This window comes from Thermobia domestica, chromosome 14 (assembly GCF_964235325.1).
Source record: "Thermobia domestica chromosome 14, izTheDome1.hap1.1, whole genome shotgun sequence".
Lineage (NCBI taxonomy): Eukaryota > Metazoa > Arthropoda > Insecta > Zygentoma > Lepismatidae > Thermobia > Thermobia domestica.
Window position 1 is genome coordinate 41,888,833 of NC_137467.1, and position 22,694 is coordinate 41,911,526.

Consider the following 22,694-nt stretch of genomic DNA (forward strand, 5'->3'; position numbering starts at 1 on the left):
TCTTGCTACATGGCAATCTCAGGGTGATGAGTTGTGCATGCGCGGTATAGTTGCACATCGACTTCGGCTCAACATAAATGAATCTACCTCTGAAGTTAACTATGGCATACTGTATTCTATCATATTATTAGGGTCTAACGAAAAAAAAAATGTCAACTTATTAGAAACAAGTAAGAGTGCTACGAGTATGCCACAAGTAAGGGTTTAATTTGTATGGCGTACTATTTTCTCAATTAACATTGAAATCGGAAGTGGTAGTAGAATCCTATCACTTCTGGTTGTATTAGAGAGATTAGAGTGAATATGGAATATATTCTTAGGACACTTAATTGATTGCAGTAAACCGCTTTCGCTATCAATTAATGTTCTTTACTCCATAGCAATTAATGTTAAAATTGAAAGTGGTTGATTTCTGCTACCCCCGATTTGAATAGAGAGTTTAGAGATATAATAAATATTCTTACAACGCTAAATCGATTTTTAAAAAACGCTTTCATGCTCTTATTTTTGTTCTATGTAGATCAATACTGAAACAGAAAGTTGAAGTGAGTTTCTATCACTTGGTTTCAGCAGAGCCTTAAGACTCGAGATGAAATGTACTCTTGGGACCCTTAATCGATAGCAGAAAACAGCTTCTCGCTATTTATTACCGTTTTCGCTCTTACAGTGTTCAACAGTAAAACCGGAAATGGCTCGTTTGTACCACTTGTGGTTTGAATGGCATCTCCTAACTTCTCCTAACTTTTGATCCTCTCCATCCCGGCCAAAATCAAAGTTGTTGTTGAGATTTTATACCTCCTGGACGGACTGACGTACAAACAGGCATGGTAAATATATCATAAACTCTAATATTTTTCATGTACAAGCTTTGCTTTAGTAGACTTAAATCCGATTAAAACTACTCGCTGAGCAAAACAATACGTTTATTTTAAAAATTAATAACGTTGTTATCAGTTTTGCTTTTTAACATAACCATATTGTTTTGCACAGCGAATAGTTTTAACCGGATAATAAATTGAAACGTGCCTGTTTAGAGTTTCAGAAAATTTTCTTCTAAAATGAAGGAGACATATTCTGTAATATTTTAATTTCCCATCTTTCATTCATAAAATATAATAATAATAATAATAATAATAATAATAATAATAATAATAATAATAATAATAATAATAATAATAATAAAAATTAGTTTAAAATCATTTTAAACAGCATTTAGGTCGACAAGAACTTTGACCATTACACTTCGACTGAAATGCTTACCTGCGAAAAGAAAGTGTTTAATTTTTACTTTCGACCGACGAAAGCAGCCAAGAAAATATGGTGATCGGGAAACAAAAATTGAATTCGAGAATTCAACGGCTTTACAGGTTTCATAGTCCTTATTTTTTTGACACCTATCCGTCTGTTCGTCCTAAGTACACTCACCTGGAGGCCATACTGTTCAACGTTATCTAACCAAACATTAAACGAAAGGCTTTTATGTACCCTCCAGTTTTTTTTTTTTTTTTTTTTTTAATTATTTTCTTCCTACCCCTAAAAATGAAGGTAGTTTACTTAACGGTAAAAATACAAAAATTGTGATTTTCTCAAAAATGATTCAGGCGATTTTATTCATATTTCGTAAATAAATATTTCATTAATACCTCACAATATGGCATAACTCATTTGTTTTTGGTTATTTTTTTATTTAAAAACCTACAAAGAATAGTTATTCTTAGGTTTGTGTTTTCTTCTTCCGGACGATTCTCAAAAGCAAATCACATTGTTCATATTTCGTACATAAATATTTCATTAGTAATCTGACAATATAGTATAACTCATTAATGCTGAAAAAATCTACGAGGGCTAGTTTATTCGTTTTTTTTTTTTCTTCTGAACGATTTTCCCGAAACAACTCTGGCGATTTTGTTTATATTTCATAAACAAATACAGTGAAACCTCCCTTAATGGACACCTCTTAATAACGGACAGATTTTTTTGTCCCGGCCAAAATATATGTTCTCTTACGGAACACAACCCTCCCTTTTACGGACACTCTCAGATATGGACGCGGACAGTTCTTTTATTCCCCAAACGTTCAATAACCTCTTCATAACGGACATGAATTATTCTCGGTTCTGCGATATATTACAGTAGACAGAAAAGAATTTTCCCCACATCATGTATCTATCATGAGTCTAGACCGGTGAACCATCAAACAGAACAGCTTCAAGCTGAACTTGAAATCCTTTCTTCTCCCCGTGATAAACTGCTTTTTGGTGGAAATCCTAGAAAACCTAAGCAATAACACTCATGCAGAATCAGTCGTATGGCCAAGAATTCTATGAGAAAGATATTTCCTTTCCCAACAAATTTAGTCCTTTTTCCTCTGGGCCTTGCATCTTTCCCGATAATTTCAGAAATAACAAAACAAACATTGTTTGTTTTACAATAACATTTTCAACGAGCAATGTTTCTTCTCTTACTCTTTTGGAAAAACAACATTTTTCTTTTAGTTATGATACTGGAACAAGTCTGGGTCAATAAACATATGCACTATCATTAACTTCCTTTTCATCCATTCCGCCAACGAAGATACTGCGCCAATACACAAACACACACACACACACGTTTCTTCCGCAACAAAAATATTGTAAATAAAAAACGCTTACAGGGTGATATCATGTACTTAAGAAAATAACCATTCACGCATTATCTTCTGCAGAGTAGGAATAGTGATGTGAGGTGGAAAATTTTCCGCGGAAAATTTTCCATTTGGGAAAATTTTCCGTTCTAAAAAAATGTCAGTAATCAAGTAACAATTCCTCAGCAATCATATAATTGGTTGAATTCATGTACAAAAATGTAAAAAAGTGAAAGATCGTTTAAAGAATCTGAAAATTTTCATGGCTCAGACAATTTTCAGTACTATGTAAGAACAAGTTAAACCATTTTTCATGAATCGAAATATTTTCTCATATGGAAAAATTGAATAACTTTTCATGAGTCGGAAAATTTTCACCATTTTGATGCAAAAAGTAAAACAACTTCTTGTGAATCGGAAACTTTTATTGCTCTGTAGAAACGAGTGAAAGGAATTTTTATAGATCGGAAAATTTTCATCACGATGTAGAAACAAGCGAAAAAAAACTTTTCATAAGCCGGACAATTTTGGATATTATGTATAGTGATGTTAGGTGGAAAATTTTCCACTATATTTAACTGCACATTCAGCTATAAAATTGAATTTCTGTAGGAAACAGTTAATCAGCAACAAATTATAATTTTCCAATTAGGTTTCGGGAACAGGAAAATTTTCTAATATTTCAAGTTGGGAAATAAACTTTTACACAGGGTTTTTCTCTCTCTCTTCATCTGCGAGCTCCTTCGTTGCTAAGCAGTTAGCATACGCGCCTTTGGCATGGAAGACCTGGCTTCGATTTCCAGCGGGACTTCATGTAGTTCGGATTTCACGTTAATCAGTTGGTCCCGTCTTATATAGTCTCGCTGCTGAAAGGGACGTTAAACTCAAAATCAACTCAATTCAACTCTTCTGTGTGTGTGTATGCAAAGTGCAGAGAACATGAGTTCGTAGAGTACAAATATCCAATTCTATTATTTAAAATTTCAATTTATTAAAAGTCATGAATGTTTTCCGATTCATAAAAACATACTCCACTTATTCCTACATCGTTGTTTAGCCGTATAATTTATTGGTAATAAGTATTGTCTTACATAGTTTCATGAAGTGAAAATCTAACCATTCATTTCAAGAATGTTTCAAAAACGTCAATGCGTTCTTCCCTCAGAATCCACCTTTGATCTTACAATATTAGATTTCGTCAGTTTAATACGGATAAGTCGGTTTCCTCATAGCTTTACTACTTTTATAGATTTACATTCTGCAACATTTATAAATAAGTAGATATAATAAAGAGAGAGAGAGAAACACTATGTAAATTTTTACTTCACAACTTGAAATATTAGAAAATTTTCTGGTTCCCGAAATCTAATTGGAAAATTATAATTTGTTGCTGTCTAATTTCCCTCTACAGGAATCGAATTTTATAGCTGAATGTGCAGTTAAATATAGTGGAAAATTTTCCACCTAACATCACTATACATAATATCCAAAACTGTCCGGATTATGAAAAGTGTTTTCATTTGTTTCTACAACGTGATGAAAATTTTCCGATTCATGAAAATTCCTTACATTTGTTTCTACAGAGCAATAAAACTTTCCGATTCACAAAAAGTTGTTTTACTTTTTGCTTCAAAATTATGAAAATTTTCCGACTCATAAAAAGTTCTTCAATTTTTCCATACAAGGCACAAAATATTTCGATTTATGAAACATTGTTTCACTTGTTCCTACATAATACTGAAAATTGTGTGAGACGTGAAAATTTCAGATTCTTTAAACGATCTTTCACTTTTTTACATTTCTATACATGAATTTAATCAATTTATGAATACTGAGGAATTGTTACTTGATCACTGATATATGTTAAGAACGGAAAATTTACCGGAAAAGTATAGAAGAAAATTTTCCATCTCACATCACGGCTAAACAACGATGAAGGAATAAGTGATGTTTTATGAATCTGAAAATTTTCCGTTTCAAAATTTTCCGGTAAATTGTCATCAGTGTACAGGACAAATAATTCTTCGATTCATGAAAAATTGTTTCACTTGGTCCTACATAGTACTGAAAATTGTCTGAGCCATGAAAATTTTCAGATTCTTTAAACGATCTTTCACTTTTTTACATTTCTATACATGATTTTAATCAATTTATGAATACTGAGGAATTGTTACTTGATCACTGATATTAGTTAAGAACGGAAAATTTTCCGGAAAAGTATAGAAGAAAATTTTCCACCTCACATCACGGAAGGAATAAGTGATGTGTTATGAATCGGAAAATTTTCAGTTTCAAAATTTTCCGGGAAATTGTCATCAGTGTACAGGACAGATAATTCTTCGATTCATGAAAAATTGTTTCACTTGTTCCTACATAGTACTGAAAATTGTCTGAGCCATGCAAATTTTCAGATTCTTTAAACGATCTTTCACTTTTTTACATTTCTATACATGAATTTAATCAATTTATGAATACTGAAGAATTGTTACTTGATCACTGATATATGTTAAGAACGGAAAAATTTACCGGAAAAGTATAGAAGAAAATTTTCCACCTCACATCACGGCTATACAACGATGTAGGAATAAGTGGAGTATGTTTTTATGAATCGGAAAATTTTCCGTTTCAAAATTTTCCGGAAAATTTTCATCACTGAGTAGGAATATATTAACACATTCCCCATCAATAATAATAATTAACAGAAATGAATTTCTCCTTCATCTCTCTCAGTAATTCAAATATGATCTACGTACTAAATAGAGTATTTTCATATTGCATTTTACGTATTTACGCTTATAAATAATGTATTTACTGCATACAAGTACAGTTGTGAGAAATTAAATTTCTGTAACCTCTCTGTAACGGACACCTTTCAGTAACGGACAAAAGTTCATGTCCCATTGGTGTCCGTTATTCAGAGGTTTCACTGTATTTCATTATGATTCTTGTAATGTTGCATAAATTACTTTCATGAGAATATCCAGAAGGGGCAGTGTACTTCTGGAGTGACGTTTCATTTTTTTTCTACAATTTTGTAAAATAAAACATGCGATCATGTTATTATTTTATACACAAATATTTCCATTAATAAACTCGTCCACAAATATTTCCAAATACTTCCATTAATAAACGTATGGCGTCAGTTATTTCATATGGAAACATCTACACGAAGTAGTTTACTTTTGGGAATAAGTCTTCTTCTGTGAAGTTTTCCGAAAATGTTTTATAATTTTCTTGGTATTTCACAAGAACATGTTTCACTAATCAACTACGGCACAACATGATTTAGTTTTTGGAGCAAGAAAGTTTAGTGTGGTGGCTCGTATCCAGGGTGCCCACGCTTTCGGAATTTCAAAATTCCCTGACTTTTCCAGGTTTTCCAGACCAAAATTGCAAAAGTTCCAGTTAAACTTTTAATAAAACTACTAGCTGAACCTGCGCTCTCTACACAGCGCATCATTCACATATGATCATGGATCTCCTTGTTATTTCCTTTAGAGACACAAGTGAAAGACGTCGTGATAAATATCGGCAAGAGATGCCATAAAGGGGAGATTTTTTTCGATTACTTTTTCAATATTTCGTACCGTTTGCAAGATTTGAGCCTACTTCCGGTTGGAGTTTTTAATGATCACTGTTGGATATATGACCGGATATATGATCAGTGTTTTCTTTCTTCTTGCATGCAGTATGTAATAAGCAAATACATTACACACACAATTAATTATAATGCCAGTGATATATAGTGTTCATTGGGTAAAACACTCCAAACAATAAAGATTCAACTTAGAGTGGAGAAATGGGTATTCTTCGTTTTTCATTATCATTTGGCCATGAAACAAACACCTGAAAGGTATGCAACCCTTGTATACAATTATGTGGTGTTGGAATGTATAATGTGTAGGATATGATGCTTTAATTTTTTTAAATTTCAATAGTTCCAGTGTATCCGTAAAAAATGTAATAAATAAATAATGGCCATGTCTTTTTTCCTTTAAATATTCAATTAGAACTGGACAATCTACATAAAATTTGCAATCGATCAGTGAAAACGTCATCTTTCTAGAGCCTGTAGTTTCCGAAATTTCATTGTCGAAAGGATTGGTCACAAACATATATACGTCTAAAAACGTATGGTTTAAAAGAACTACAAAGATGGCAGCACAATTCATTTGCACTGATTTTGGAAAAGGCTTAATAAAATACAAAGGCTTTAAACAATAATTTAAAAAGCATAACTATTATGAAAAACGGATCTATTTAAATTATTTATTTAAAGTACACATACTTTAAAATATTTGTCTTTATTAAACGTGAAATCACAAATAACCGTAAATCAAAGGTTTGAAACTCAAAGTTATAGGTTGAAGCTTAGGCGCCTTTGTTGCTATTGTAGCATTTTAATAGATAGATATTAAAAAATTAGCGGTTCAAAGCATTACACAACAAAATTTTGCAAAGTTGCAAAGAAAAAAATCCTTATTGATTCTGAGAATTTATACACTATATACTATGCAATCATAATAAACAAATGATGTATGACGATCGTAACGTATTGGAGATAACAATACAACCAGAGAGCTCATTAATAATAAACACTTGCATTTCTTATACTTACCAGAGAGCAACCAATTACAGATGTATCTTCTACGTCAGTTCCAATATTGTAATTATCTACACTAGCTCACTTTCAAAAAATCATTATTGTAGCAATGAACACAAACTTGCACGTATCACTATTGTGGTTCACTTAACAATGTATCACTTAATTCAGCACACATACATGCAGTATCAGAGATTTCTTAGCACTAACAAAGTGGTTAAATATTTACCTTGTTTTACACTTTAAGGAAAAGTTTAGTTGATTTAACATGCAGTTTAATAAAATGCAATGCACGGTGCAAAACAATGAACTTCAAAACAATTCAAAACTATATTAGCCTACTTCTTTGAAGTGCTAATTTCTTCAATAAGAGCTACTTCCTTCCTGACCTCTGTCATAAGCGTCAACTTCGTCTTTTGTAACTCTTTAATCTGATCAACATCCCCCTTTTCTTTCCTTCTCAGCCTTTTCCTTGTCTATCTTCTCGGCAGCATTTTTCCTTGTACTCTAAACATCTAAATGAGCATTTCGGGCAACATGAATCATACTTTTGCTTACTACAACAGAATTTATACCACCATGAGTCTCAATGCAATATACCTAGGTATACCTCTACACTTACCTCATTACCACAAGGCTTTCCTCCTTTTTTTGATTTTCAACCAAGCATTCTCAATTATTAGAAAAACCTCTCTCTAGACCAGCATTTCTATGCGACAAAACCAAAACAAATTGCACGAAAGATTTGTGCTCCATTGGGCTTTCGGAAGCTGAAAAACACCCCTTCCAATGGCGGTCAAGTCTGGTGTTTCCTAACATTTCATACACTTTACTACATGTGGCAAAACTCAACATTCGTTTGTAGTCTCTGTCAACTTTGTATGCCAACGTGCCAGATATCCAGTTATACTTCACAAGTATTTAAAGACATGCAGACATGCGTTTACAAGCAAGTTTTGTATTCAACACAACAGAAGGATCGAGACATGAAATGGCTCTCGCAATTTTGTACTTCAGCGACGACCTTTCCATGACTTTCTTTACAAATGTATGTAATACCTGACGGCATATCCGTCGTAGCTCCAAAATCTCGAGAAGAATGGCTTTCTTCACTTTTCTCAAGGCATCCCTAGTCGAATAACCCAAAACTATGTCCTTCGCAGGATGTAGTTGTACTAACATCCATTTTACTTAGTGGTTTCTGCAAGACATCATCTTTTACAAAGCGACTCACAAATGACCGCATCCAAGACGATAATTCTGCATATAAGAATAGTGCAATCGGAGCATCCGTCTGAAACTCGTGAAGAAAAGGTTCGATGGCAAAAGCAAAAGATTGCAAGAAAGCTAGTTTCACACTAAATAAACCTGTCATTTACACATTCAATTACAGCTCAAAGCTTGCAGATTTTGGACACTTCTTGTCACGAACAGCGCACTCAACATAACTGACTAAGTTGGATAACGTGTCTATTGCTCTAGCTGGAACCTTAATATTTTCAATTGACTAAGTTGGGTAACATTTCTATTGCTCTAGCTGGAACCTTAATATTTTCAATCTACCTTACTGAACAAAACTTCAAAGGGAAAACAGTTGATCCTGTGTAATGAATATAATCAGCTCATCTTGTGGGAACGTCCTTAAAAAGACTGATAGCAAAAATTCGACAATTGTTTAACCTGTCAACTTGACGGCTGCTTTAAAAGCACAATGAAGCGTATGTAGCCAACAGGTACCCAAGTCTAAGAATAAAGGATATCAGAGGGTGAATTTCGCATATCATCTGATAAATCTTTTACAAACTTCAGGTTAACATTGGGACCATCCACGAAAACTTGTTTTATCTTTTTGAGATTGACGTCACACAGAGCATGCTTAAATGCATTCAACAGGTCTGAAGTGCAACTGTTACCAAGAAAGTCAGATGCAAAGTACCTGGAGGACACCATTCGTCTCAGCATTTCCAGAGTCTAACAAGGATGTCTAGCTGATGCTTCTGAGATATCTTATTCAAACTTTCATCAAAATCTACAACAAAATATTCACAGTTGTTCTCATTTTTTAGTTCTGTGTTGAAATACTTACCCAGTCCATGGATAATTGTGAATGCAAGTTTTGTACGTTGAAATTGTAACATTTTTGCAATTTCGCTATCAGAAAACGTTGTTTTAAATAGACACATATATTCTTAGCAGCATCATGAAATGACGAATGGGACATAACAGTTTGCAAACACCATAAAATTTCTGCTTTTGTCACACTTTCGGCAAAAAATAGGAGTTCAAGCCATGTTCCGCTTAGCTATTTTTATTTCCCACCTTTTCGGAAATGTTGCCTATTTCACCAGTAGCACTCGATAAAAAAAAAAAACATCCGAAACTGAGGGGACATTAGGAAAAATACAGAAGATATATCCGGCTCGTGGCGTAACTCATTCGAGTAATACGTTCGAACGTATTACTGCCGCGAGCCGGATGTATAGAATAAACGCTACTGAAGGGAAACAACGTCGTAAAAACTTTGCAGTGTTCTGCGTAGTTTCGTTGGAGGGAAAGTCTAATAGTGGCAGCAAAGGAGCAGTATTTGAACTAAACTTGCGGACAAGGGAAATTGCTTCCGTATTGTCGTCAAAAAAGCCTAACACAGCAAGATACAACAACTGACAACCAATAGAAACGAAAGTAAAGTTGAAAAAATGAGGAAGTTGTTTGGATATAATTTCCAACCTGGTTAAAATTACTTGCTAAACCGTACTGAAAGGGGCCTAGGGGCGGAGCCTCCAGGGACCAAACCATCTTTTTCTTTCTTTCTTTTCTTTTTTTTTTTTTTTTAAGAAATAAGCGATTTTTCATTTAATTTAGATTTTCACAAAATTTCTAGAATCTAAATAGAATTCATTTACTTTTCCAGGGTAACTCGAATTCCTTGACTTTTCCCGGTTTCCAGATCGAGTGGCCATCCTGCGTTTTTTTTTTTTTTTTTTTCTGGTTCTTAGACTAATTTGTCCAAATCTTACGTTTAGCATTTTGGTTGGATGAATTAGTTTACAGAGGGCGCTCATGACAACTGCATTCACTCAAGGGGCTGCTAGACTCGAAAAGATTTGAAAACCACTGCTCTACTTTAGTCAGCTTTCACAATACATCACTACGGCGAAATAATCTATTATCACCCTATGTACCATTCCCTGTCTACCGCCAGTATAGTGACATCAAGGGAGCTCTAAATGACCTTGGTACTATTTCGCAAGTAGTTAGTATGTAGATGTGTAGATGGCAGGGATGTGCTAGCACTTGTGGCGCCGGCGCAGCAAGGTAAGAACTACGTGATTCCACCCAAATCCACGCTGATTCGGGCATCGCTTAGTCAAATCTTATCAAGATAACTTTTTCTTTTCTTTTCTTTTTTTTTAATAATACAATTTGAGAAACATAGTCATTAGTTTCATATTAGTGTAATCTACAGAACTGTTCTTCAAATACTTGAAATGTCACATCACTCCCCAAACATCCGTATGCATTTGGACTGTCTGAGCTTCAACTTAATTCATCTAGACATAGAGAGCGACCAGGTTTTCAACTTAGCTCAACTTGAAATGGAGAGGAGGTAGATTCAAAACTTAGTTCATCTTGAGATGGAGAGCGGCTAGGTTCTCAGCTTAGTCCATTTTGAGATATGGAGTGCCTAGGTTTCAAGTCTCTAGTGTACAGGTTTAACATGTCAATGTTATAAATTATGTTAACTTTGCGTCTGGACTGTCTGTGTTTCAACTTCGTTCATTCTGAGATAGAGAGCGGATAGGCTTCAGTTTCAAGTGTCTAGTGTACAGGTCTAACATATCTATGTTATAAATTATGTTAACACTGCATCCGGACTGTCTGTGTTTCAACTTCGTTCATTCTGAGATAGTGACCGCATAGGCTTGAGTTTCAGGTCTCTAATGTATAGGTTTAACATGTTCACGTTATAAATTATAACTTTGCATCTGGATTGTCTGTGCTTCAATTTCGTTCATTCTGAGGGCGGATAGGCTTCAGTTTCTAGTATATAGTGCTTACCACAGGTGAAATGTAAACCTTCAACTTAGTTCAGCTTGAGATAGAGAGTGGCTAGGTTTAAATTTCAAGTTCCTAATGTCATACACGTTACTATATGAAACGTGTTAAATTAGATTAACTTTTCTGTCACAAAGTAAACGAACAAAGAGAATATCACCGGAATGACGCAACACTCTAAATACAGAGGCAGAAAAAAAAAAAGGGACGACAAGCCTTCACCACAAAATGTTTTAACCAAAAAACTTTCAACCATCACTCAGAAACCAATTACAGAGGAAGTATCCGGAAATACAAACATACGCATGACTGCTACACTAACTAAATGACGCGCCCTATGTGAAACGCAAAGGCAAATCAAACGTGTTGGAAGAAAGAGTTACAGAGAAAAAAAAAAGCCTGTTATATTAAATTTCGTTCCCCCTTCCCCCAAAAAACAAGTTCAAACACAAACTGTACACAACCATGTAAACAAAATGTCATGTATTTATTTGGAAATATATATATTTTTAGGATAAATTTTAATTTTCGCCATATATGAAATTATTTGCGGAAACTAATTTAATCATTGTGAAAGCAGGAATAGGCAACATATTAGATTACGCCCAGCTAAGCTGAAAAAAAAAAAAAAAAAAAAACTTGCACGTGTGGTAAATAACACTAACGGAAAACCAGAAAAATATTATTACGTAAATCACAATTTATCACCCGTTGATTTTGATATATTGAGTACTTTTTTTTTTAACTATGAGCTCTATTTTTTGTTTAAACATTTCTGCAATGTTAGAAACTCGAGGTAAAGCTGCAAATAATGTGGGATGAAAATAAATACAGATACAGGTACCTATGCGACTTACGACCGATTGTATAGGATAGCTAATGTGCTTATTATTAATCAACAACCTTTATTATTATTATTATTATTATTATTATTATTATTATTATTATTATTATTATTATTATTATTAATAATAATAATAATATATTATATTAATAAAATAGATATATCACTGAAATTGGTAAACTTAAAGAAATATAAACAATTAGCAGAATACACGCTCTTCGCACAGGGAGCATAGGTTTCATTTTGGACATAATGTACTAATGGAGGCTGAATTTGGATTTAAACGGCATCAGAAGTATCACTATTCATCTCAGTGACTCCAAAAACTATGGATTCGATATTAATACAAGGTCATTTTCGATCATTTGTCTATATATATATTGCCCGTCCCCCAAATTGCACGGCTAAATTTGGATTTCAATGACACGGGAAATATCACTGTTCGTCTCAGCGATCCCGAAAACTATGGATTCGACACTAAATATCGGTCATTTTTGATCATTTTTAAATATCTCCCTTTCCCCTAAGTTGCACCGTCAAAGTGAAATTATACAACCGTCCCAGGCCCGAACCTCATCTATGTGGCAAATTTGATCAATATCAGTCTCGCGGTTCAAGAGTTGTTTTGTTTATATATATATCCCCCTTCTCCTAAGTTGTACCGTCAAAGTGAAATTATTACATCACTCTCAAGTCCGAACTTCATCTATGTTGAAAATTTGATTGATGTTGGTCGCGTGGTTCAAGAGTTATTAACTCACAAATATAGTGACTTTCATTAGGTCCACGTCTCATATAGCCTCGCTGCTGAACGGGACGTGTAACTCAAAATCAACTCAACTCATTTTCATATAGATTTGGAATATAAAAGAGTAAACAATAATACATACATATTGTTTGTTCACGTGTTATTATAGTGTGAATAAAACAAAGAATATTTTCTATAAAATGTTACAACAACGACATATTTATTACATGAAAATATAATCAGTCAATAGAGAGACACTGCTTACTGGTAATTAACTTACAATAGCGATATCTATAAGATAACATGATTAATTTATAGAGACATTGTTTACTGCTAACAATAAAACAAAGAATATTTTCTACTACAAGTGTTACAATATCGATATATATCAGGAAATACTATAATTATCAGTAGGTATATTTTCTACAGTAAAATAAACAAAAGAAAAAAAACATTTTCTATAAAGTGTTACACGAGACATATCTACTAGATGATAATATAATTAACTTTATAGAGACGCATTGTTTATTATAACAATAAGAAATAAATAACATTTTCTACAAATAGTGATATGTCTATCTGATAATTTCTACAGACACATTGTTTACTGATAACACGAGATAAAGAACGTTTTCTGCAAATAGTGGTATGTCTATCTGATGATAACAATTAATGTCTAGAGACGCATTGTTTTCTGATAATAAGAGATAAAGAACATTTTCTGCAAATAGTGAAGTGTCTATGTGATGATAATATAATTCATTTACATAGACTCATTGTTTACTGATAATAAGATATAAAGAACATTTTCTACAAATAGTGATATATCTATCTGATGATAACAATCTATAGACACATTATTTACTGATAACAAAAAGAGATAAAAATGACATTTTCTACAAATAATGATATGACTATCAGGTGATAAAATTAATTTGTCGAGACTTGTTCTTTATTGATAACATTAAAAAGCGAAGAACTTTTACCACAAATAATGATGTGTTTGTCTAATGATACCATAATTAATCTATAAGAGACGCATTGTTTACTGATAACAATAAGAGATAAAGAATATTCTGAATGTTCATAAAAGGAACACTCTCACTTCTTTCGTCTGGATCATATCTATTGACTAGACTTAACTGTCTTAAACAATTACCATCCTATTTCCTCCCACTTTCTTCCTTTATCATCACCCGGACATAGTCTTTAAGGGTTTGCCTTAACGCACCGCAAAATTTCCGACAAAATCGGCATAGTAGTTATAAACCTTTTTTTTTTCGCCTTGCGTTGCTATAGGCAAAATTTTGCGAAAACGTATGGAATGTGGTCCACTGTCTCCCTTAGACTCGGTGAATAATCGAGGAACTTCAAACTATATATATATATATATATATATATATATATATATATATATATATATATATATATATATAATTTTATTTCGCCCTGGCAACACTCGAAATACATTGAAATCTCAAAATTGATTTGCTGGTTTACAATTTGAAGATTTCCTTGAAACTCGAAAAGTACAAATTAATGATTCACCACTACCTCCTAACACGATCAAATCCCAAGTAGATACCACAGATGTAACTAAAATATAATTCCCTATCTCACTAAGTGTGGTAATTATAAACTTTTTTACCGAAGGAATACTGCAAAACGCCTACTTCGAGAATATAATAGGCCCTTCTTCATACTCTAAATATATATACCGGCAAAAGAATACGAGTCCTGATGTAAGCCATTGTAGAAATTAAGGATCGAATTAAGGGGGGAAAGAGAGATAACCGACATGAAGTATGTCGAAAGGGAGTAAGTTCAATGGGGCGGTAAACAGTTACTAGTTAACGAAATGAAGGCACCTGCTGTGAAGAACCATGCACACACACACAAAACGCAACTTAACCCAACTCAACCCTCCTCTTAGACAATCCAACAACAGCAAAAAAGGAACGATACATCTTTGTCGTGACGAACCACTTGACCAAGTTATTCCTACGAGAACATTACACTAATTAAGGGTGGTAGGCACAGAAACTGAGTTAAACGGGAAAAGCTCCCATATCATTGACGACGATTGCCAATGCAAGAGGGAGAGAGATCAAGTTGTACCAACAGCTGGTGATGACGATAGTGATTAATGCGCGTCGATTTGCTTCGGATCTTTTTCCACGTCACTGGAGAGAGAAGTCCGAAAGAGCAGAGAAATTACAGCTTGAATTATGTCCTTTCTACAACAACACACTTCACTGTCAATATACGTTAGCTAAAGATTCAATTTTCAACTCGGCAAAGAAAATAATACACACAAAGCTTATTTCGAGGTCACTTGTCTTTCATCATCCACATTGGTAAGTTCTCAAACAATAATAATAATAGCAACAAAATAATAATGTTGACTACGTAAATATACGTTAAGTGCGTTGGGAAGTAGCTGTTTAATGTTAGTGAGCATGTAAAGAAGTCAATGAGAATAATACACGGCAGCCCATAAGTTGGGTTCGCAAAGTCACATTTGTAATGTAGAGATGGAGAATAATTCAAAAGTGATAGAGATAACATATTTATTTAAAAAAATAAATAAATAAATAGAACAAGTCCTTAAGTATGCACAAAAGATGCTCAAACCGGAGGCCGCAGTAGCTGAGTGGTGGACCGTTCATCTCTGATTGCATAGGGTCCTTGCTTCGATCCCAGCTCACGCCAAGTGAGCCTTGTTTAATTTTCGATGTGTGAGTTTTCCCAGCATTGTCCCGTTTCCTACCACTTTCTTCATTCCACCATTTTATTCATATCTCAGCCTCTTCGTCTCCTGTAGTCTATCTGGCATAATCGTGGGACATACAGATTTCATTTTCCCTTTTGCTCAAAATGGCTTCCATTCTGTTACATGCGAAGTTTCTTTCTTTTTCTTTTTTTTTTTTTAAACATTAAAGCACAAGTTTTGTCAGAAATTTTTACAGTGTGTAGATGTATGAGAAAGTTCTCCCTACCGACCTGCTCTGTTCAGATTTTTTATTGTTTCCGATTACCTTTGCGCGATGTTGAAAAATTACCCACAAAAATTTAACAGCATCACTGTAATATGGTTATGTTACAGTAGAAAAATACATTTGCAATACTTTTCTGTTCATTCATTCTCAACTAACTATAGTGACCGCAAGGAGTCGTGAAGCTAGACCTAGATCTACGTATTTCAAGCACCCAATAAACCGCGAAGGTGTATCCTAGTCGTCAACCCCATAAATGAAATTTTGTTTCTGTCGTTTCCCGCGCTATACGGAGAATATCTCCTGAGGGTACAATGTTGTCAGATTACTGCTAAGTTTCATTTTGTTTATTTTTATTATTATTTTTCTTGTCGTTCTCTTATAGTTTTGCTGTTATTATTGTTATCACTTAATACGAATAATTGTTAGAGCCTTTCTATTTGAATTGTCCCTTTGCTGGCGCTGTTGTCGATATGTGATTTCCCGTACCTCCCTCAAAAGAGGAGGGACAAGTTGCTGGACCGAGATCTTTCAATTGTTGGATGTGGAACCGTTGCCACAATGAATTGTTTCATGGACTTCACTGTCTCTTCACAGTGGTTCTGTCTTGTTAGCCACTTTAAGTAGCCTACGATCTTCACTCATCAAGACCAAACGAGTGAATGACAAATTGGCAACACAGCTGATATCATTCAATTCTTTTCGCTATGCAAAAGTATGATTTCATCCACCAGAGGACGGCGAGGGTGGGGCCGAACTGTAGTTCGCATAGTTTCCGAGAGAGCAGTTGGAATAGACAGGCTTTAGTGTTCGTCTTATAGTTCTTTAAATGCTGTTCTTTAGTCTCCTATTCGCCATGCCTTCTAAGTTTGGCAGCACTGTCGGTGCACTTCTGTCGTTTCACATTTTCTCAAGTGTGCGTTCAGAAGGTTGCTCCATGAAGCATACCCAACTCTTCTGATGCATCACACGTGAGGCAAAGCAGAACCCAGGTTTCACCAATCGTCGCGGACACCAGCAGAGCTTACATACACAATAATTTCTCACATGACAGTCTTATATCCCTGATAGTGTCAACTGAATATGGGAACTACTGTGCTAGTGAAGTAGCTACTATGCTAATCAAACCAAAGTCTAATAACTGATAATGTCAACTGTTATGGGGCACATGAATAGCAGCTACTGAATGTACAGACGGCGGAAGCATTAACGCAAATATGGAGTAAATTTATGAGAGTTAATATTATGGTAACATGTGCATGTGCAAGAGGTTGATTATCAAGAAGGAGAATGTATATTGTAGAGGTTGCAGAGAAATAAACTATAGTTCTGGAAGAAAATGTGCATATATAGGAGTAGTGGATTATTATAGCTCCAAGAGGATGGCTACTAATTAAGAAGTTTACAGATAGTGGAGCCGACGAGTAAGAACAGAGATAACTTAAGCTGTGTTAGCAAATAATGAAAGAATTAGTACATTAAGTAAATTTCCTTTCCTTAATATGTAGAAATAACTTTCACTCCCTCCAGAGCTGCCGCTGTAGGTCAGCAGCCCCTAAATTAGTTTGACATACCTTTCCATTCTTCCTATCTGAATCTAGATTTTTTTTATTTCTATTAGCATTTGTAATTCTATCTTAGAATGCACTAACATAACGAACTCAATTCCTATCTCCTTTCCAGCAATAGCTACCGCAAAGGGCGCCGATATATCTATAACTTTGGGGGGACCCATTCAGATGTGGGTTTGGTTGCAGACAAGGGTCTAAGTAGGCATATATGGGGATTTTAAGAAAACTGAAGTAATGTCAAATATTGTATTTCATAAAAAAACATATATAACAATAATTATCCATAAAAATACATGGCGGCCCAACATGAACATTGGGACCAGCTCCACCCACCCCACCCCACGATCGGCGTTCTTGGCTACCGTCTGCAGTTGGACTTACTAAAGTACGTCTGACCCTCCCTAATCTTATTTATTACTTACAACCCAAAAGGTATATAATGTGCTTAAAGGAACCTAAGGTATATTTTTACAGACAATTACCAATTGCCTCACGTACGATTTCTACTTCCGTATTTGCCATTTATTTTTCAATCCTCTTTATATGTTTCACATACACAATTCTTAAGGTGGATCACCAGGTGTTCTCGGTGCTATGCTAAAAGCTGCTTGAATAGTGCGACGTTGTCAGATAGTGTTGAATGTTTACTGATGTCAGATAATAAAGGAAGTAATTATGGAATTCTGCTTGGATACTTACTGGAGAAATTAGTTTTCAGCCCTTACCGCAATTCACAGCTAAGTTCCGCTTCTCGAACTGCAAACGCTAGAATCCAGGAATTATCTTATTGTGACTACCACGTAAACGTACAAATTTGGCAACAACGCATTATGGCGCTCTGCGCAAGTTTCTTCTCAAGATCTATTTCCTTAAATGTATATTAATATTTAAATAAAATGTGAAAGATAACACGGAAATTGGTTAAACAATATATCTACTTTGTAATAAGATCATTACTTTAAAATACTGTACACGTAAAAATGAACATTTCATAAAACTAAGCACTTCTGGTAAGATCTAACAGCAAGTGCCATCTTGTGTGCTCATTGTAAAACGAATCAAATATTTTCTTTTATTGGTCACCTTTTTCGATATCAGAAGACACAACCAAATGAATCAGTGTCTTGTGTTGTAGCTGAAACATAAATTTATCTTATAGTACAATATCTATAATATTTAACGTTTCATTGTGCAGTAATTAAGGGAATGAGCTAAAATATGTATTGACTTCTGGCTGGTGATAAAGCTTAACAATAATCAAAATTAATCCAGAGCCTTTTGCACACTTTTAAATATTAATCTAAACCAGAGGCGCACTTACGGGGGTCCTCCGGGTTCGAACCCTTTCAGAACTTCCTAATTCGACATACATTTGTACACTTTCTCAATAAAACTATTCTTGTCTAACAGAGAAATGATTGATGTACCATGAAAATGTGATCTTACACTTCATCTCCACTCTTTCCCTTATAAAAACAATCTAGATCTATTATTTTTTCCCCTGAAAATACAGATGAAAATATTTTACAATTACTTATACATCTTTTCGGGTTCAGAATAATGCCCTACACACTACATACACATAACAGCTATGGTATTGGACCTCCCTTCAAAGCTTGGACCATCCCAACAAAAAATTCTGAGTGCACGCCTGATCCAGATTTTTTTTTTTAATTTTAACTATTACGGGTCTTTACTACAGCGAAATTAAACTACCGCTAATTTTAGAGTTTTTCTTTAATATCTTCAAAACAAATAAAAATATTCGAAAAGCAGAAACGTAGTGAACTAGACAATACGATTTTACATGTGATACTATTATGACAACTCATGTATCTGCTTTCGATTTGCAACTGTAGATAGATTTATCATTTTTTTTTTTTTTTTACGGGTTTTGTAAATAACGGCATACCAAAAGCAAATACGTGAATTGTGGTAAAGGTATCACATGCAAAATCGTATTGTCTAGTTCACTACGTTTCTGCTTTTGAATATTTTTTATTTGTTTTGATGATATTACAGAAAAACTCTAAAATTAGCGGTAGTTTAATTTCGCTGTAGTGAAGACACTTATACAGCCTTTCGCTCACCTTTAAGTTCACAGTTGTAAAATAATCCACTGCTTTTGCTTACATATTAAAAAAAATGAAACTACTAACAAAGATTGTGCCAAACCTTAAAATGCATACCGCCTACCACCTAACAATTTCCTTGTAATTTTCCTCTCCTACATCTTGTACTATTTGACCCGTATATTTCAATCGCTGTCTCCCTCCAGTTACTTTTCCTTCCGCCACTCCTTTCATAGCCAATAGTGTCACTGCTCCATGTATCGTCATAACAATATCTCCACTCATTCTATCTCTTCTTTTCGAAACAGTTTTCTGTATATTCACTGTTCTTTTTTCTTCTTCAACTATTTTCATTACTCTTATTCGAAACTTTATGCATTCATCCAATTTTCCACATTCTTCAATAACACTACATTTCGAAAATTTCACTCTCCAGAGCCCATACCTATCGCATCTACTATCAACATTTTTCTTCAGGTCAATATTTCTGATTGTTTTTTTTTTTTTTTTAATTTCCTTCAAACGCCTTATTCGCTTGAGTTATTCTGGATTTTACCTCTCGTTGTGCGTATTACTGCTTATTCTACTGTCAATACTCTTTTAGCACGTGATCTATTTCATCTTGAATTTTCTTCTTGCGTACCTCATGACAAATAAACTGAAGATTTCACCGAATTTGGATATTTTATGACTTGTACGTACACTCACGTCCAAAATTATTGTCGCATGTCTATAAAATATGTTGTTATAGGAATATAATTTGATAACGATTTAGAATTTAAATTTCTGGAGTTTTGGCATCTATGGCCATTTAACCCGTCACGGGTGAAGGACGATGTCCCTTGGTGATCACACTATTCGGGGAAAGGGAAGGACGAATTCGCCCGGTATTTCTTATAATGTTAGTATGTGTATAATTGGCAAAGACATGTATGTGGCAAATTTCATGTCAAAAAGCAGTAAATAAGAACAATAAAACGAAAATAAAACTTTCTTGTCCATTTAGCAACATTTTGTTTTACTCATTCTAATTTTCGTATTTATAATTCTCTTCCTTTGAACTTTACCACAAATATACATTTCCCAATTATACACATAGTATCAGTATTAAAAGTACCCTGCAAAATCGTTATCAAATTACAGTCTTACAAGAAGACAGTTATAAATATGCGACGATCATTTTGGACGTGTGTACATTCCTGCATTAAAAAAAAAAATACTCTTCGTCTGTTTGTTGCTATGTACAGAGGCCACATCATCCTGCACAGATCGAATTAAATAATAATAATAATAATAATAATAATAATAATAATAATAATAATAATAATAATAATCATCATCATCATCATCATCATCATCATCATCATCTCCAGAACTGCTTCGAATTTTACTACTGTAGTTATTAAAATATACAGGTAATTTATTGGAGAATGAAAATGAAGTTCGTTGTTTAAGTTATTTGAGCAGTTCATATACTAAACATGGATAGGCCGTATTATATATTTTTAAAAAAATAGTCTGGGTTTCAAGAGATTTTTAAAAATATGATTATGTACTCACCGTAAGATTGACGTTCGGAACTGAGGGCCCATGAGTAAGAAGAAGTCGGACTATCTCTTCGTTTCCCGTCCATGCTGCCAGATGTAATGGGGACGATCCTTTTACATCTACGATGTTTGTAGAAGCTTCGTGAGTTAGTAGTAACTCTACTATTTCTCTGGAAATAAATTATTATTTTAATAATTAACACATGTATGCCAACAAAATTTGATATTATGTAACTAAATATGATTTAGAATAAACATAAATGAAATCGGAGTCGGCTGTTTCTTCCTTTCATTAAGATATGAAATTACAACCGTCAAATAGGTGTTCTCATTATATGTACACTGGATTGACCAAGTACACCAGCTAGGCTAGTACAAGACATGAGATCTGAGTGGAGAGCACCGAGTGAAGGTGTGTGGCTATTCTGAGTAGCTTAATGGTTAACGCATCGGCACGGTATTCCGAAGATCCCGGATTCGAGTCACCGTCCAGTTATTCACTTTTTCGCTCTTTGTGTATTATTGAATTCGCATCTGCAGAGGATCTAGTATGTAAAAAATCGGTTGTTTCCTGCTTCCATTAATAAACATAGTACAATGTTTACAGTTCATACAGTTTTTCTATTGTGCAACAGGAACACTACGCCTCTCAATAAGCACACCATGCAAATATTACTTATGTATGATGCTTCTAGACGCAAGTAACAATACGGGTTAACAAAGAACGGCTCTTTCCGCGATAGGGGGAGGGGGGAGAAACTGAAAATATTTGAATGCCTGAGATAACTCGGGATACTGTTATGGGACTGGAATTTCAAATCCGAGGTAGATTGGGATGGGCCCTTAAGGGATTAATGCTATGAGATTCTTCTTGAAGGTCACATGAAAATTTGGTAACGAAAGCATCTGTATCCTTCTAAACACCGATCATCGAAGGCATCCAGGTTCTCACTAACATGGAAAAGGGTGAACATTAAGTTTTTGTATAAGTTAGGAAAATCAACAACAAAGACTTACGATATGATTACAACTATTTACAACCAAAATGCCTTTGTCGTCGTCGTGTGTTTTAATGGTACACTCGATTCCGTGATGAATATGAAGACATTTTTCATGTCACCAGAAGTGGACGACTGTCGACTTGTCAATCATTCAGAGGATAATACGGAGCGTGTTAGAGATCTGCTACAGTCAAACCGTCGCATGGAGGATTGTCTAGCACCAACTGTGAAACAATTAGAGAGATCGAGAAACAAGATCTGGGGAAAAGGAAGATTTGTGCTTCATTCTCTGATTTAAAAGTAGATTATGTACATGGACTCAGACTCTTTATTAGTGCATTACATCGTCACAGGTGACGAAGAAACATAGTGCTATCAAAATTATACATAACCAAAAACGCAAAGCGTCGAGTAGAGCAGGGCACATTCACCACCATCCAAAAAGATTCGCCTCCATAAATCAAGGATCAACACGATGATGATAATTTCTCTTGACAGCCAAGGCATCATTCATAGGGAATGGGTTCTTAAGAGTGCAAAAATCAACGGTCTCTTCCAAGGCGACTTTTTTGTTCTCTGCACGAACAGATAGTTCCTCCTTGATGACAACGATGTAGGGTCCCCATGCTCATT

General features: G+C 34.4%; 1 protein-coding gene across 3 annotated transcripts in view; it reads right to left on the reverse strand.

The window, feature by feature from the left end:
* LOC145669648 (ankyrin repeat and sterile alpha motif domain-containing protein 1B-like) overlaps positions 1 to 22,694 on the reverse strand; it is a 332,601-nt gene that overhangs the window by 234,858 nt on the left and 75,049 nt on the right. For all 3 annotated transcript variants that reach the window (XM_081737896.1, XM_081737895.1, XM_081737894.1), the window contains exon 3: positions 21,074 to 21,230. In XM_081737896.1, coding sequence (XP_081594022.1) covers positions 21,074 to 21,230 — 157 coding nt within the window. The remainder of the gene's footprint in view (positions 1 to 21,073; positions 21,231 to 22,694) is intronic.